This window comes from Gymnoscopelus microlampas (genome assembly GCF_963454915.1).
Source record: "Gymnoscopelus microlampas genome assembly, chromosome: 7".
NCBI lineage: Eukaryota > Metazoa > Chordata > Actinopteri > Myctophiformes > Myctophidae > Gymnoscopelus > Gymnoscopelus microlampas.
In genome coordinates, this window is record NC_139944.1 from 36,651,512 (window position 1) to 36,670,294 (window position 18,783).

An 18,783-nucleotide genomic window follows, 5' to 3' on the forward strand; every position below is an offset into this window, starting at 1 on the left:
ATCACTCTCCCGATACCTTATTGCTGCTTGTTGCTCTTTCAAACAGGAACCTTAGTTTTTTTCTGTGTCTTAAGTATCATGAGAAGTGCTCATCTTTAATAGTTGTGTTACATTTCAGACAATTCAGAGAGCTCCTCTTGTTAAATCACACTCTAGACAGCTACGCAGTGATGTGTTCAAAAGCTCAGCTCCAGAGTCATTATGATTAGAAGAGTATTAATCTTAATGCTTTCAGTGGGTATTTCGTCGGAGACGACCTCAGCCCTCTGAAACTAATGTAGTCGCCTGTCACCTGGAGGGAGGTGTTCCTCTGTCCCAAACAGGCTTATTAGTGAAGCAATTCTTTCAGCTTTCAAGGACTGTGTTCTTAATTTTGAACACTACCCAGTATAACTCCCTAACCCTGTCACACACGCGCGCACGCGCACACAGAGACACAGACACACACACACACACACACACACAGACACACACACACACACACACACACACACACACACACACACACACACACACACACACACACACACACACACACACACACACACACACACACACACACACACACACACACACACACAATCTAATCCAATCTAATCTCGGTCCAATCTCTAACTCATCACTGCTCCAGCCACCACCCTCCATTCAGGCATGCGTGTTGCATCCCTTGGAGGCCAGAGTGGTGGTTGTGGTGGCTGTGGTGGAGGAGTCAGATGTGGTAGACAGGGCAGGTCGGGGTTCAATGCACCGGGTCTTCATGAAGGACAGCAGCTGGTCAGGAATTTCGGCCAGGACGTCCTTAGCCAGTCGTGCCATGCTGAGGACTTGGTTCCCTGACCGATCAATGTAGTCCCGGAATGGAACAAACTGAACGAGAAGGGAAGTTTAATTTATGGTCACGAAGACTCTCAAGACAAAGTGCTGTAAATTCTCAAATGTATTGACTAAATGTTGAAAAAGAAAAAGGACAGTGAAAATCTGTTGGAGTATTGGATAATATTCTCTAGTTCCTGGGGTACTCAGTATTACACCCAGGGGACAAAGCAGTCATGCCCTATCCACGTTCATAAAAATCTATTTTTGCTCCAGTCGTCGAGGAACAATTTGTCCAATTAAGCTATGAAAAATAGCTCAATAAACTACCTCATTCTTCACTTTGAAACTGTAGATCCTGTTTCAGCGCACAAGGTGAATAATGGTAATTATTCACAAGGTGAATTGTGGTAATTATACACTATTAGTGTAATTGTGTGTTTTTCTCTCTCAGTATAAACATCTCTTACAGACTATCTTGGCATTAGCCCTCTCAGGTACAGTATGTCTGTGTGGCATAAGAAAAGTAAAGGCCAAAATAACGTACCTGGACAATGTCCCTCTCAGCAAAGCGTCCCCTGGAGGACACCCTGACTTCATCCCCATCCAGCTCCTCCATAGCTATACAGACAGAAGACATAAAGAATAACCTCACACCTATTAGTTATGTTAGTGAATACCTATTTTCACCTTTGTCCCAGTCCCCTTTATAAGTGATGTGTGCATTCATTCTCTGTTAAACCCTGAGGAAGACTTCACTGTCGAAACGTTGGTTTCTTTTTAAATAAACTTTTGTGGCTAAGAGCTGTGCGGCCTCATCCTTTGTCAATAGTGAATACCTATTTGAAATGGACAACAACAGCAATTACCTATTATTATTTAATCAAAAAGAATGAAGAATCAAGAGGGGCTTATTTGTCACTCACTCATACAGGTACAAGCAGTGAAATGTTCTGTAAGACAGCGCTAACAACAATACAATATATCAACAAGATAATATTAGAGATAATAATGGATGTAATGAAAAAATAAATAAAGGGGAAAAAAGGTTAGATAAAAATTAAGTTACAATAGTGCTGGTACGAAAGGACATGCATTTAAGGCACGTATGGTAAAACCTATTTAAGGCAGCAAGAGGCCGCGCTATCCTGGTCAAGTTCACACATAATTGCCATCACATTTCTGATGCCTGGCATATTGCGGAAACAGCCCATAAGTAGGATGAATGAAGGCACAGCTGCAGGTAAAACCATGCAACAGGCCTCGGGACTCCTCAGGGAGTGGTTCAGAATCAGATCAATGTTCAGAGCAAGGTTAACTGCTTAGCTGTGGATAGCAAGTTAAGTCTAAGCTCCTTGACCATATTCACAAGGTGGTCATTTTGCTCTGACGTCATTCTCAGCTGGACCATACTCTGGGGTGGTGGGGCTTCCCACTTGCCACGTACAAAGAAAGAGCAAAATGGATAAGAGAAGAGTAAAAACGGCAAGAGAGGAGAGGAGAGGAATTTATTTTAGTTGAATGGAACTTAATTGAAGTGTGCTTTAGCTCAGGGTCAGGAGTAAGCAAGCTGCAATGCTCTGCGTGGCCAACTGACATGACAGATGGTAGTTAATGTGCAGCAGGGGAAAAGACGAATAGAGGAAATAAGAGGGCGGATGGGGGTGAATATGTGTCACGAGTACAGAACATACATGGATGGAGTTGGAAATAAGAAGAACAAGTAATGAGATATGTGTGTTTGTTTGTGTGCGTGCGTGCGTGCGTGCGTGTGTGCGTGCGTGTGCATGGGTGGGGAGGGACGAGGGGTACATGTGTTGTGAGTACACCCCGTCATGTGGAGGGGGTCCCTGGAGAGATGAGGCCCGATACACAACCTCCTGCTGCCCTGAATTTCATGCATGCCAAATTAGTCTGTTTGTGTGTGCGTACAGTACACAGCCCTTCCAAATAGCACGAACTCTGCTGCCCGTAAATATGCATTACCATCCAACAAACACACTCATAAACACACACTCCCATAAGCCCATGGAAGGACAAACTTACTCACTTCCAGATGAACCATTTGAACCCCAGCATGCATATTATGGGGGGAACATTAGCCCAAAACAGAAGATCTACAAGCTCACAATTCGCATTGCGACGCATTGTGAGCTTGTAGATCGGCTATTTTTTGCAGAATAAAGAGAATGATCCACCTTCCTGATCTTCTAGTATCAAATAGCTCTGGAATCTTGAGGTTGAGGTTTATTATGGCCCACCTATTACACAGTCAATCAAGGTATTTGTTTGTTTTACAATGCAAGCGGATGGAAGCGGAAGCTTGTAAGCTAAGTATTATTAGCTTAACTTAGCTTAGCTTTTAATTATTGATTTTGCTTGTAAGCTAGCCGTGTCATTTACACTGAAGCGGTCATTATTGGAAAAGAATTCCCTTCAAGGTGGAGGGGTTTATTTTCCAATAACGACCGCCTCACGGTACATTGTTCCGGCTTACAGCGTATAATAATACACTGAAATGCTTGTGTAAGCAATTGGATTTGAAGGTCTCCCACACGGGAAGCCAAACTACCACCCACCATAGGGGAATCCCCACGGCCAAGGGAGAGACACAAACATGGCTATTGCAATCAATTTGATACAATGAAATACACCATTGGAAAGGTAGCCAAAATAAATAAATGCATAACAGCCAACAATTACTGTAATCAATAAAAATGTCTCTGTTGTTCCTCCCTGCTGTGTGTCTCTCTCTCTCTCTCTCTCTCTCTCTCTCAGATTTCGTAAATACTTTTGAATAGACTTGTTTGAGGGTTGTTTGATTCATGCTATCCAATAAGTTGCATATGGGCTCTTCTCATTTCAGTATTTTATGCAACCTTGTCTCCTCTCTCCCTCGTCCTAACCACATTATGTAGCGCACGCGCGCACACGCACGCACACTCGCGCACGCGCACACACACACACACACACACACACACACACACACACACACACACACACACACACACACACACACACACACACACACACACACACAGCTGCAGTCACTGAGGGGAGCAGAGTTCTGAGGAGAGATTTCAGCACCATGGAGAACACCATGCCCTCGGTCAGTTGATTGAAGGAAGGTACAGTGTGCCTGTTCACATTTTCAGTCAGCTTGAAGTGATGACAGCACTGATTAGCGAAGTGCTGAAAGCTGTCGTCTGATCACCCTAGGGCTATAAAAGCTGCCTGTCTCTTCTCAGAAGTTGCTCACTCTTCTCTGTAAATGATACATTCCAACTTTCATGGGTTAAGTTAGGTTAGGTGAAACTGTGCAGGACTGACTCTTCTTTTTGGTTGTTTTGGTTGGGTAACACTTTACTTTTCATTTAGGTTTCATGACATTCAGTTTCACAGCACATTAAAAGTCTTTATCATGGTCCTTCAAACGTGTATTAAAATGTTTTAACTGAAAAATCCCCTGCTGTGATCCATGGCAGGTTTTTTTCTCTGTGATTTCTAAAGCCTTTTCAACTGCAATGGACAAATAAGCAGAGGGGGAGGTAGAGAGAGGGAGGGAGTGAAGGGGAGCAAGAGAGGGAAAGAGAAAGGGAGAGAGCCATAACCTGACCAATGCTGGGTACCAAAATCTGAACACACTGGAGCTCAATAACCACGGCAACGCCAGGCAACCAGATAATACGGCGCTTCTATGTGTGTGTGTGTGTGTGTGTGTGTGTGTGTGTGTGTGTGTGTGTGTGTGTGTGTTTGTGTGTCAAAATGGAAATAAAACGATATATATAAGTTGTCATGAACACTGTTCATCTAATACAAATTCATGCGTGCACGCATGCACGCGCGCATGCAAGCACGCACGCAAGCACGCACGCAAGCACGCACACACACACACGCGCGCGCGCACGCACGCATGCACACACGTACGCACACACAGCCCACGGTGCATCCTAAGGCATTCACCTCTGACCTAGGTGTACCTCTGAGCAAAATGTAATAGGTCCCAAGGAGGGCTCTCGTCTTGTTTGGCTTGAATAATTTCCAACTTTCCCTTGCCCCCTGTGTGTTTAATTCAAATCATTTAGCCAATTAAGTTGTGGAAAGGCATCCATGCATTCCAATGGCACTTGGCTGTTTGACACATGCAATGAGAGTCTGGTCTTTGTCTCTGTATAGTTGCTACATAACCAGCTCTCACAGGTCAAAATGTCCTGCTGAGCGGATGGGGAGATGATGGATGTTCTCCTGTCATATCCTTTAAACATCCTGTTTAAGGCGGGAATGTTATCCTGTAAAGTCGCTTGTAAATATTCATAGTTGCAGGTTGCTTTTGTTTGGCCTGTTTCTGAAGTGTAGTTGCTTATTTGGGCTTGCTTTCAAGATTCTTTTTGAAAATAGCTGATTTAATATGGCTCAAGTGGTGAAACTGGTTGCTTCTTTTGGGCTTGTTTTTAGACCTGGTTGCTTCTTTTCACTCAATCTGGCAACACCGGAGCTTCTTCACTCGCACCAAAACAAAACACACATAGCATTTAAGTAGGCACAGAGCCAAATTTACATCTGTGTGAACTGTCTGCTATGTCATCAGTCTAGTTTGCGTCGGTACTTTGTGAAATCAATGCATACAGTAGGCTACAGTTGAAAATGTAGCTGTCATCTTAAAAAGCTTAGTTTAACCCTTTAAGACCGGGAACGCATCTGTGTCATTTTAAGATTTCTTTGGCTATTCAAAAATAGCAGATATACAAGCTCGTAGCTATGAGCTTGTAGAGCTGCTATTTTTTTTAAACTCTTTGTGCAAATATTTGATTAAATATTTTTATAGCGAACATTTGTAACTCAAAATCTTTGCTTCTGTGGTCCCTGGAACTAAATATTTTGAGATGGGGGTCTGATATAGAAACATATGTTTTTCAGAAAACTGACATCTGTAGAATCCCCAGAAGCAAATATTTGAGTAACAAATGTTTGCTTTAAAAAAAGAAATATATTATTTTACCAAGGTTGCTATATCTCTTTCTGTCACTCCCAGTTAAAATACCAGAATCACAGTTTTCTGCGTGGGATAAGTTGATCTCTAGGTTTATTTGGGCGGGAGCTCGACCCAGGGTAAGATTCAAGACTCTGCAATTAGACAAGGAAAATGGAGGACTAGCACTGCCAAATTTTAAAGAATACTATTATGCTGCACAATTGAGGTATATCGTCTACTGGTGTTCCCCAAACTATGTATCCAGGTGGAAGGACATTGAGGTGGGTGTGGGTCGAGCTCCCCCTCAGGCCATGTTAAGTGGAAAAGAATTTAAGGGAGACAATTCTATTGTAAGCAAAACATTGGGAATATGGCATGATGTGGTTAAAAAGTATAAATTGACAGGTGACAGTAAACTCTTGATCTGGCCCTCCCATAATACGAAATTCAGACCTGGGGAACTAGATAAGACGTATGAAAGATGGAGAGAAAGAGGAATAACAGCTATGTGTACACTTTTAGAGGGTCAAGAATTCAAATCGTTTGATCAACTCAAGAGGGAGTTTGACTTGGAAAATGGTGACATGTTCAGATTTTTTCAGCTAAGACATTTTTATGACACAGAAATTAAAAAGGAGATATCAGTGGAAGGAAATGAAGTGATTGGTGTTTTGACAGGTGCATATAAACAAACACCTTCAAGGATTGTTTCCAAACTGTATAGAGGCTTGCAGAAGCAACATGGAAGAAATACAATGTATGTGAAATCGAAATGGGAATCTGAATTTAATATTGAGATGTCTGAGAGTGAGTGGCGTTCCATGTGTTCCACACAACAATCTTCAACAAACTCTAAGCAATGGAGGGAATTTGGGTGGAAGAATTTAATACGCTTTTTCATTACACCTAAAATCAAAAGCAAACAACTGAGTAAGCAGCAGTTTTGTTGGAGAGAGTGTGGGCATCCGAACGCCAACCATTCACACATTTTCTGGTCATGTAAGAAAATACAGTCATTCTGGGACAGTGTTCTCCGGGTTTTGGAGGCAGTAATGGGCTACAAGATTGTCTGTGATCCCCGGATTTTGTATCTCGGTTTGACACCAGATGACATAATAGGACATGAGGACGTTTACCTGTTCAAAATCTTGACACTGGCAGCTAAAAAAGCCATCACAAGGAAATGGCTGAAAACAGACCCTCCTAGAGAGGAACATTGGTGTGATGTTATTGAAGAAATATGTCTTATGGAAAAAATGACTTATAATTTAAGGATTAAGGCAGAGATTTTTGAGAAACGTTGGGAGAAATGGCTTATGTATAAGAGTAAATGAATAGTGTATACCCCCCCCCCCCCTGTATTGTCCCTTTCTTTTTTTTGAATTGTTTTTCTTTTTTACTGTTCTGTCTTTTTCTTTCGTTCCGTTTTTTGTTTTCCTTATTGTAATGTCCTTTTTGAACGTATGTTTTGTCTGTGTGAAAAATAAAGACAAAGTAAAAAAAAAAAAAAAAAAAGAAATATATATATTCAAAAATGTGCACACATTTTCAGGATTTTTCAAAAATAGCAGATCTACAAGCTCATGGCGCGGCACTCGGTGCCGCACTATGAGCTTGTATGTCTGTTATTTTTCAATAGCCAAAGAAATCTAAAAATTACAGATTATTTCCCGGTCTTAACACATCGGGTGCTAAACACGGTCTGAACCGTGTGTTTACATAGTGGCGGTTCCGAAGCTTCGGTGCCGAACACGGTCTGAACCGTGATTTCAGTCTTTTTGTTTTTTTCTCCGCGCGGGCGGGGCTAGAGCAGCTCTGGGAGCACCCATTGTAATCCTGCGAAGGAAGTGCCAGATAGCTCACCGGAAACACATTTTTTTCCCCCATCCGCTTCCTGTCTATTTCCTACTTTGAAACGCCTATATCTCCGAATCTGTTTCCTGTGGGGAAAAACGGTCATGCGCGATGCGCGATCCCCCCCCGTTGTAACCCGCGAGGGGAATGTTATGGTTCCAGGCAGTAGCCAGGCTCATGGCAGAACATGAATCGATGCTTTTTTTTGCGTGGATTTGCTTGTAACGCACGCGGAAACGTTAAACAGCAAAGCGCAGTCAATGGGGAGAATGCTGGCACCCACGGTAAGTTGTTATGAAAAAATGCTGGCACCCGATGTGTTAATAGGTTAACACAAGATGCTGACACATTATTACACACATCGCAACTCTGATTCTGGAACACCGGGCAGTATTATGTCAGCTCTGTTTGGTTCTGTGTACAAAAGCAAAGCCAGATCTGTATAAAATGGGCTTCATGCAAGGAGAGTCTTATGAATGGATGATGTATTGCTTCAGCTCAAAGTGTCATGCTGGTGAGGTGACGGATGTTCTCCTATCCTATCCTCATTATGAGAACTAAAGTAGCCTATACTTCTGTGAAAAATGACATTGGGTCCAGCCATTGATCTTTATAGACCAGTAATTCTTCAGAATAGGTGCTAATGGTTCACTAAAGGTCTAAATTGTAATGGGTGAAAAGTACAAATTAACGTACAATGAAACATGACCTACAGTACTGTATATACACGCACGCACGCACGCACGCACGCACGCACGCACGCACGCACGCACGCACACACACACACACACACACACACACACACACACACACACACACACACACACACACACACACACACACACACACACACACACACACACACACACACACGTGGAGAGTAATTGCAAAATTCATCTTAACATGCTATTATTATCATCCTCTTGTTGACATTCAGTGTTGCTATACACTAATTGTGCCTTAGTCTGTATCCTAAGATAAATGAGGTGACTCTTGTATGGAACCAATCAACCCCTCCAATAAAGAAGATATATTTGGAAAGACCTAAATCTAAAGGAGGTCTGCACCTTCCTAATTCTTTCTTCTTATTCTTATTACTGGGCAGCAAATATCTCTATATTGGTTGACAGCATGTCCTGTTAAAAATGGCCCTACATGGGCAACAATGGAATTCACTTCACATACATAATCTCCCCAATCTCTTTATTATCTGCTTCATGGTCAGCATGCACTAATACCAAGATTTTTCCCAATCCCCTAATGTCTTGTTTCTTTACAATCTGGATACAATTTCACACACATTTCGATCTGAATCAGATGAATGGCTTTTCTCCCCTGTCTTTTAAAAATAACTTGATGAATCTTCTTTGAAGACTTATCTGACGACAAATACTTTATGTCTTGCATGATATGCCAAAATCGCACTTTCTTGGATATCTTCAAGCTTGTAGCTTTGTGACAAAATTTTCTCTACTCACACCAAACCTACACATAAAGAATCTACGCATCAGCAATAAAATTGTGTATACATTTTATAGGCGTTTAATCTCCAGTACATATAATATTATCAAAGATATTGATCCACCAACAGCGACTTAGGGTGGATTCAGACTGGGTCCGATTGATTCGAACCGTTCCCGAGTACGATTGGCCTCTCCCAGCTGGCCAGTATTCACATTGGCCAAGATTCTTCCGCACCTGAGAACATTTCATTTAACAGTAATGGTAAATATGTGCCTCATGGGGGCGCTGTTGACTATGGGGCTTTGGGAGATAGAGAATGTCATTCACAGAAGAAGAGTCACTTGTCAGAGTGTAGAGTGAATAATAAAGTTTGACTGTGTTCCTGACGTTGTCTTGAGTTATAATAATAACAGAACAACAATACACAACCAAAGCAGTGTGTGCGTTGGTCTTTGAAACCTCAAAATGTAACGTCGTCTCTCGCGTCTCTGTTATTATCAATATGATAGCGACGTCACTGATGCATCCTTGGTATTTTAGCAGTGACGTCACAGACTAATCCTTGGCATATTTATCCTAGTGGCAGCGTTTGCTACACATGTGTTTTTTGTTTATGTTTTTTCACGGCTCGCGCTACTCAAACACTAGCAGGATTATTATTTCTTGTCAACATTCAAGTAGAACTATGAGAAGGTATAACCCAGCTAAAATAATGTGTTATTATAAAAATATATAAATGATATATGATTAGCAGTCCACTTCCTCCTGTCACTACGGATGGATTCACATTGCAGCGTTCCGTTCCCGAGTCCGCAGCAATCGGACCCGAGACTACCTCGGGAGGCGGTCTTGGGTACGGTACGGTGATCCGTTTCGGGGAACGATACGCAACGTTCACACTATCACAATATCTGCCAAGTGGTCCAGGGTGCGCACCCCGGACCATAGTGTGAATCCGCCCTTAAATATGGTAAGCCTGGGAACCCCACCTGCTCTAGATGCAGCGACCAAGTTTCATTAGGCCACATGTTCTGGTCCTGCCCCTCCCTAGACTATAAGATTTTTGGTCCTCCATATTCAACTGCCTTTTAGTTCTATGAAATACTCCTCTTGAACCCAACCCAATTACCTCCATCTTTGGAGTAACACCAGTAGAAACTCATACCACAAATACACAGAACAAAGCAATAGCATATAGTATCCTCATACTGTAGCATGCAGACTCATTCTCATGAATTGGAAATCCAACATACACCCACCCTTCAAGAAATGGATACAGGACGTGTTGTCCTGGTTTTCTCCAACTTAACATATAAGACATACATACATATAACAAGTTTACTAAAGTGTGAGTCCTGTTCATTCAATATGTAAAGGAACTGACCTTCTGATAAATCGTCATAAATCTTGCCACCTGAATGATGTTTCTCCTATTTCGACGGTTACTACTATAACTAATGTACATGTTACAGTAATCTACTGGATGTGCAACAGGTCCAACTCAAGTATCTGTATACCTTAGGGCTTTCACCAACTAGTCGACTAGTCGACTAGTATAACCACTAGTCGACCTTGTTGGTACTAGTCGAATAGTTGAAAAAAATTAATTTAATTTTTAATGCTATAGTAATGGCCCATCTTACTATTATTATTATCCTCCTGACTTTATTTTTTATCAAAAGGGGGTCAAAAGCATGCCCAATAAAAGCCTATTGGATTGGACATGGGGATCCTTGGAGACGCTGCTGTGGTGCTGTGCTGCTGTGCCAGAAGCGCTTCCCTTAAAACGCCATAAAAATAAGGGCAGGAGGATAATAATAATAGTAATATAGTAGTAGGATGGTATTAAAACAGTGCCACCCAAAAAAAAAAAACTTTTGTTTTTTTTTGTAATTTTTTTTTAAATTTAAATTTCGACTAGTCGACTAGTCGACTACTACTGGGTCAAATTAGTCGACCTGTAAAAATCTCTAGTCGTGAAAGCCCTAGTATACCTATTGTATATAGCTTATGTCATTTTCCCCCTCATAATAAGGTTGGCTGCCAGTCAATATGCAACATGGTAAGTTTCTCTGAATATTAGGAGTGCAAAAATGACATTGTCATTTTCTGAAAAATCCAGCATGAGCGTGAGTACGCGGGACCAGTCAGATAGACCAGTGGTTACTAAACTTTTTAGCTCAAGACACAAAAGAGAAATTAGACATTTGCCCGTGACCCAAACTAGTGAAAATAGCAGATACTATTTTCACTATTTCTTAAACATTTTAGTAGATTTGTGTGTTTGTACTGTGTCTGACGATGTAATTGAGCCCCTAGCAGTCTTTATGCACACTGGGTGGTTAACTTCCATCTATTGTTTTCTAAGTACACACAACAAGCTGTCACGCAGCAGGCAGTACAGATAGTGGTAGGAGAGATAGCGGCGAGAGAGTAGTGAGAGAGCGGCTGCCATACAGATAATGTAGGAACTATTGTTGTATTGTTGTATTGGATCTATTAGCTCGTGCTCATTTGATTTGGCTATTGTATCTCATGTGTTTATGAAAGTAGATAGCTGATATATTGCACTTTTACCTTAGCGCTAGGTATACTCTTGGTTGCTTGTTTTTACAGGAAATGCACTTAAGACCTCTGGTGATTAGTAGTTTCGTTCCCTACCTATGTTGAATGCACTTATTGTAAGTCGCTTTGGATAAAAGCGTCTGCTAAATGACTGTAATGTAATGTAATGTAAATGGTTGCGAAAAATTACTTTTCCCCCCAAATCATCCCGGGGGCGCCAGACTCAGTTTATTGATCAGCCATCTGGAAATCAGAAGGTCCCAGGTTTGATGCCCAGCTACTCCTCTTGGCTACCCTTCACAGGTCCATTTGGTCACACACTCTTAGGTAATTAACACTTGTGATTTTATATTGTGGGTTTAAGGCTGGAGAGAGAGTCACCCAAGCTCTAGTCCTGCCTGGCAATAAGTGCCATATTTCACACATGCTCAGACTCATGCACACACTATATACAAATAAAACATTATCTTACCATCAAACTCAGCAGGTCCCACACCTACTATGATGATAGACATGGGCAACGAGGCTGCCTGTGGAGAAAGCACAGACAGTAAAATCCTGACCGTTAACTTCATTCATAGAGTTAGCTAGAAAAGGCAGTTCCTGTAGAAACTGTGTGGGCTCGCTGAAAACAGTATATGATGTAGATTAGAAAATGTATTTAAAACCTCACTATGTAACTTTTTTTAATGCATCAAATAAAATTTTGTCCAATCTGTATGGTAGATTATGTTAAAACAATAAAACATATACAATTGGGGTGGTTGTATTTTGTCTCCCTGTTCTTCTATTGAGACATTTAGATCGTGTCAAAGGCCATGTCTCACCTAGACACAGGATCTGACACGAATTCTGAGCTGATGGTCAAGGTAAAAACGTATCCAAGCAGGCCGGCTTTATTACCTGAATGGTAAAAATGTCAGCACTTGCATAGTTACAGTACATAGTGCTGCTTTCAAGTTCAAATAGAATCAGCATTTCAATGGAAGAAGTCCAAAAAGTTTGCTATGGTTCCTCAGGCATCGTGTGTGACCAAAACGTTGCTTAATAACTATCCTTCATGTACCATGCAAGCTGGCAATGTGGGGGTAAGCTTTTATTGTTGATGTTGTTCACCGTTTCACCTATGCACCTGGTTTTACTTTTAATCCAGGTGTGGAAGGTTTTGTACTAATTCAGAGTGTACAAGTAAGGACATAATTAACCTTAAAATGGACCCATAAAGATCCATTTCGTTACATTTGTAAACAATTGATACATTAACACAGAGGACTTTACTGTGCAGGACACATGTGAACTCTTTGTATCACCCACACATGTATTCATAAATACAATGTATAGTACATACATGTAATAAATATACTTGCCTCTAATCTTTAATACAGATTTATATTCACTTCACTTAACCTCTCTTTCTCATTTTGTTGTTTAGTGGGATTTGTATTATTATAGTGACTAATTTAACTAATTAATAATAACTAACAAGACATTCATAAAGAGAAATTTATAACAAGTGATACACTTGTACATAAAATCCCCCACACCCTCACATCCTTTTGTCAAACACAGTAAGCTATGCTTGAGGGAGCACTTCACCCATTTTCTTAATCTTCATAATTAGTCCTCACTAATGCTCTTTATATTATAAGATGGCATAATGTCTGTCTACTCACTTTGCGTCTCATTGGTGGGCTATGGAGAGTTCAGAAACCTGCTTATTTTCCAACTGAGCTAATAGAAACTACAACCTTTCTCTTCCTGGAAAGTTAGCATGGTGAAAAAGCCATTGTTCTTGCATTAATGCTACTATAAATGTGCAACATCTCTGTCCGTCTGTGTATCCATCTGAAGTTCACATATCTCGAGAACCATCCGACCGATCGACTTCAAACTTGGCACACGTATTGCCATTCACCAAGGATCCGAGGGGGTGCAGTTCCATGCGGTTGTAAAGTGTCAACCTACATGATCGAGTGATAGCTCCAGCGTGAGCCTTGAAGGACTATCCAGGCTCTTAAATATCGACTAAACATAGGTACATACAGTAGGCCTGCAATCCCAGGATCCTGAGAAGCCTCTGGGTTACCTCTGGGTTACCTCCATGAGTTTGCCTGGACCTTATGAAATCCTTCCTATTCATTCCTATAAGCTCCTATTAGTGCAAGATCATGTAGTACCCAAAGTTCTATTTGAAGTCTTCAACTACAGAATTAACCTCATGTACACTAGCGTCCCCATTCTGGGGCAAATATTCAGTGAAAATAGCATATCTACAGGCTCACAAAGCTTTGCAATGCGACATGTTGTGAGGTTGTTGGTCAGCTATTTTTGGCAAAAATATTTAGTGTAGAGCGAAAACAGGAGGGGGCCTTGGGGGACTCCAGTCAACTAAGTATACGTACCGTATATGGTTTAAGTGGTGAATAGGTTTTGAGTAACTGTACAAGAAGGAAAACACACGTCCAATCTTATTGAAGTCCCTAACTCTGGCATTTTCTTGTTCAATTCCACTTCAGACACAATTTCAGTTAATGTAGGTGTTTTGGGACTGGGTCGGATGTCATTCAGCAGTTCAATTTCGTCATCAAAATACCACGTAAACCCTTCTGAACCCAAGCTTCCAAGGTTTCTCCCCGGGACAGATCAATGTGTTTTGATTGAGGGCGGTGTTTGTGCAACTCACGTTCACCACGGCCTCTTTCGTCTGGTCCATGTCTGAAATGACGCCGTCCGTGATCATCAGCAGTACAAAGTATTGAGAACCATCCGTCAAGTCTGCAGCACACCTGACACACACACACACACACACACACACACACACACACACACACACACACACACACACACACACACACACACACACACACACACACACACACACACACACACACACACACACACACACACACACACACACAGGTTAGATAGAAGAGGGAGAAAGCAGTGGGCTTATATTGGAGTGTGTGTGAAACATGAGCACATTTAATCAGACAGACTGCCAATATAAGAGATTATGTAATTTATATATAACAGGCAATGCCAAAAGTTGATTGTGTTTGTGTAAGCGTGTCCGTGTGTGCGTGCGTGCGTGCGTGCGGCAAGTAATGGTAGGCTTCCAGCAGGGAGAAGGAAGCCCTGCTGTCTGATTCACTATTTGATTGGCTCACACTCTCTGGGGGCTGAGAGCAGGACACATGACAAGAATCTTGTTTAATGCTGTAATTAGATTTGATATAAATATATATTGTACAACCATAGGCATCTAAATATGGTATTTAGATATATTGTACTACTGTGGGCGTCTAAATTAAAATGCTGTGGGATTTCAATAGAAATCGATTGGGGTAGGCGCTCGGGTGGCGCAGTGGTAAAGTCACTGCCCACCACCACGGAGGTTGTGGGTTAAAATCCACCGTGGTGCATCCGGCTTTGTCGAGCGTCTACGCGAACACAACGGGCCTCTGTTCGAGGGAGGGAAGCCAGGCGGGGAGGGAGATATCTGTCTTTTGGCCTTTGACCAAGCGGACGTATTTGATGAGTTGGAGTGAGAATGTTTTGCCACCGCTATGCAACAGTTGGCCAGTTGGGTGTACAAAGCCGTTCCAGAGATGGGCTGACCTGCACCTCTTCTGTTGATCGAACACCTCAGTCGTGAAATCAGGGAATATGAGTGTGTGTGTGTTTGTGCGTGTGTGTGTGTGTGTGTCTGTATGTGTGTGTGTGTGTGTGTGTGTGTGTGTGTGTGTGTGTGTGTGTGTGTGTGTGTGTGTGTGTGTGTGTGTGTGTGTGTGTGTGTGTGTGTGTGTGCGTGCGTGCGTGCGTGCGTGCGTGCGTGCGTGCGTGCGTGCGTGCGTGCGTGCGTGCGTGCGTGCGTGCGTGCGTGCGTGCGTGCGTGCGTGCGTGCGTGTGTGCGTGCGTGTGTGTGAGACCTTTGTATAGTGCTTACACTTGAATATATGGTGAGTTTACAATTATGCACCTATGCGTCTGAATACCTGATGGATGTGTTTGATCAATTGGCTCGTAGATGTGTTTTTTTGAAAATCAGTGCTTTGAAATGGTTAAAGAATCATGTTAGATTTCTGCTCATTTAGTAGAGAAGTGTGTTTAGTGTTTTGCTAAAAATGTGAGGTTGCGAATGTACTTATAGTTGTGCATATGGTTTTGCTCCTTGAGTGTTAGGTTTCACTAATCGTGTTACCTTTAATTTTAGTGCGTAAGCAATTTGGGAAAAGGCCTGGAATTATGCTGCATGTCCAGGTAATAGCTGCTACCTAGGCTGTCTGTTTTTCTCCATACAGTTGAATAATGGACTATTTTTGTTCTAGACAGGCTTGAACGTTTGTGAACGTGTGTGTGTGCGTACGTGCCTGCCTGCGTGCGTGCGTGCGTGCGTGCATGCGTGCGTGCGGCAAGTAATGGTAGGCTTCCAGCAGGGAGAAGGAAGCCCTGCTGTCTGATTCACTATTTGATTGGCTCACACTCTCTGCCTGGCTTGGGGCTGAGCGCAGGACACATGACAAGAATCTTGTTTAATGCTGTAATTAGATTTGATATAAATATATATTGTACAACCATAGGCATCTAAATATGGTATTTAAATATATTGTACTACTGTGGGCGTCTAAATTAAAATGCACCACGGAGGTTGTGGGTTCGAATCCACCGTGGTGCATCCGGCTTTGTCGAGCGTCTACGCGAACACAATTGGCCCGTGTTCGAGGGAGGGAAGCCGGGCGGGGAGGGAGATATCTGTCATTGCACATACTCCTACGGGCTGGGTCGGCACCTGTCAGCGGGGAGTGTTGGGCGAGAGGAGTAGGACGAAGGCTCTACGTCCTCCTGGTGGGGGCTCCTCACTGGCAGGTGAGTCAGTAGGATACGACAGCAGTGACAACACAGAAATGTGTGTGGGGAGGAATCAATTGGCATAACGACTAAATTGGGGAGAAAAAGGGGTACAAATAATTGACTACTCTAAATTTAAAGACGAAAAAAAATGCATTGGGCCACCAAGGGCATCGAAATAAAAGACGCTAGCGGGCACTCACACTCACAGTCTTGGAAAAAGATACCTGTGCCTTTGACCAAGCGGACGTATTTGATGAGTTGGAGTGAGAATGTTTTGCCACCGCTATGCAACAGTTGGCCGGGTGTACAAAGCCGTACCAAAGATGGGCTGACCTGCACCTCTTCTGGAACTCATTGAACACTTTGCTTTGATCGAACACCTCAGTCGTGAAATCAGGGAATATGAAAACGTTTGCACCATTGGAGAGTAGTTTTCTGGGCAGCAAACTTTATAATAAACTCATGGGTTTGGTACTAATGCATTCAAAGACTAAAACAACGCATATTCTCCACCTTCGGTGCTTGAGCCAAACTGCAAAAGCAACAAAATCAAAGCAAAAAGGGGGCTTGCAACTCACTTTTAATGCTCCAAATTGTATTCATAGCAGCAAAAACAACAACGTTTCGACTTTCTTCAAGTTAAAGAACTTGAAGAAGGCCGCAAGGTTGAAACATAGTTGCTTCTTCCTGACGTGCTCCTGCTGGCACATTATGAATGGATCAGTGAGTGAATAAAGCACCCAAGCTGTCGTTCTTCTAATACACGGTTAATTTGAAGTGGAGTAGCCGCCTGCATTGTTCTGATCTCAAGATCGCTGCTACAGTTTAGCTTTAATTTCATGCTCATGTAATTTGCCAGTCGGGGAAGACAACCATTAAACAAATTTATAAAAAAATCACACCCTGTGTGAAGGAAGCGGTGCCTGTGGGGCGGGGCTTAACTCATTTCAGTTCGTCCCTATTGGTGGTCTGAGTCCACTTACCAAATTTTTACTTGGTAGCATGCTGTGAACTTGAGTTATGCCTGTTTAAAGGCCAGCCAATGGGAAGACAGAGGGGACGGGGCTTCAGCAATTCATGCTCGTCCCTATTGGTGGTCTAAGTCCACATACCAAATTTGGACTTGGTGGCATGCTGCAAACTGGAGTTATAGCTGTTTAAAATCCCGTGCTCATCCCGTGCTTGGGGGTCCCTGGACCCCTCTTTGATAACTTCAGCAATTCATGCTCGTCCCTATTGGTGGTCTAAGTCCACATACCATATTTGGACTTGGTGGCATGCTGCAAACTGGAGTTATAGCTGTTTGAAATCACGTGCTCATCCCGTGCTTCCACGGACGGACGGACATAACATACGCTGGGAGTCCCTGGACTCCTCTTTGATAACTTCAGCAATTCATGCTCGTCCCTATTGGTGGTCTAAGTCCATATGCCATATTTGGACTTGGTGGCATGCTGCAAACTTGAGTTGTAGCTGTTTGAAATCCCGTGCTCATCCCGTGCTTCCACGGACGGACAAACATAACATACGCTGGGGGTCCCTGGACCCCTCTTTGCTAACTTCAGCAATTCATGCTTGTCCCTATTGGTGGTGTAAGTCCACATACAATATTTGGACTTGGTGGCATGCTGCAAACTGGAGTTATAGCTGTTTAAAATCCCGTACTCATCCCGTGCTTGGGGGTCCCTGGACCCCTCTTTGATAACTTCAGCAATTCATGCTCGTCCCGATTGGTGGTCTAAGTCCACATACCATATTTGGACTTGGTGGCATGCTGCAAACTGGAGTTATAGCTGTTTGAAATCCCGTGCTCATCCCGTGCTTCCACGGACGGACGGACATAACATACGCTGGGGGTCCCTGGACTCCTCTTTGATAACTTCAGCAATTCAGGCTCGTCCCTATTGGTGGTCTAAGTCCATATGCCATATTTGGACTTGGTGGCATGCTGCAAACTTGAGTTATAGCTGTTTGAAATCCCGTGCTCATCCCGTGCTTCCACGGACGGACAAACATAACATACGCTGGGGGTCCCTGGACCCCTCTTTGCTAACTTCAGCAATTCATGCTCGTCCCTATTGGTGGTCTAAGTCCACATACCATATTTTTACTTGGTGGCATGCTGCAAACTGGAGTTATAGCTGTGTAAAATCCCGTGCTCATCATCCCGTGCTGATACGGACATACGGACAAAGTCAAGCTTAGAGCGGTTGGCACCGCTAAAAATACAGAGTTCCACCTTCCAGAGGCAAAAGTAATACATG

General features: G+C 42.7%; 1 protein-coding gene across 1 annotated transcript in view; it reads right to left on the reverse strand.

Moving 5' to 3' along the window:
* Positions 1-645: 645 nt before the first annotated feature.
* The window catches only part of LOC311048542 (copine-9-like), a gene marked incomplete at both ends in the record, with an annotated part of 130,705 nt that continues 112,567 nt past the window's right edge, over positions 646-18,783 (reverse strand). Inside the window, 4 exons of the mRNA XM_084061801.1 lie at positions 646-867; positions 1,361-1,434; positions 12,141-12,198; positions 14,352-14,454. Of these exons, the coding sequence (XP_083917927.1) occupies positions 646-867; positions 1,361-1,434; positions 12,141-12,198; positions 14,352-14,454 (457 nt within the window). The remainder of the gene's footprint in view (positions 868-1,360; positions 1,435-12,140; positions 12,199-14,351; positions 14,455-18,783) is intronic.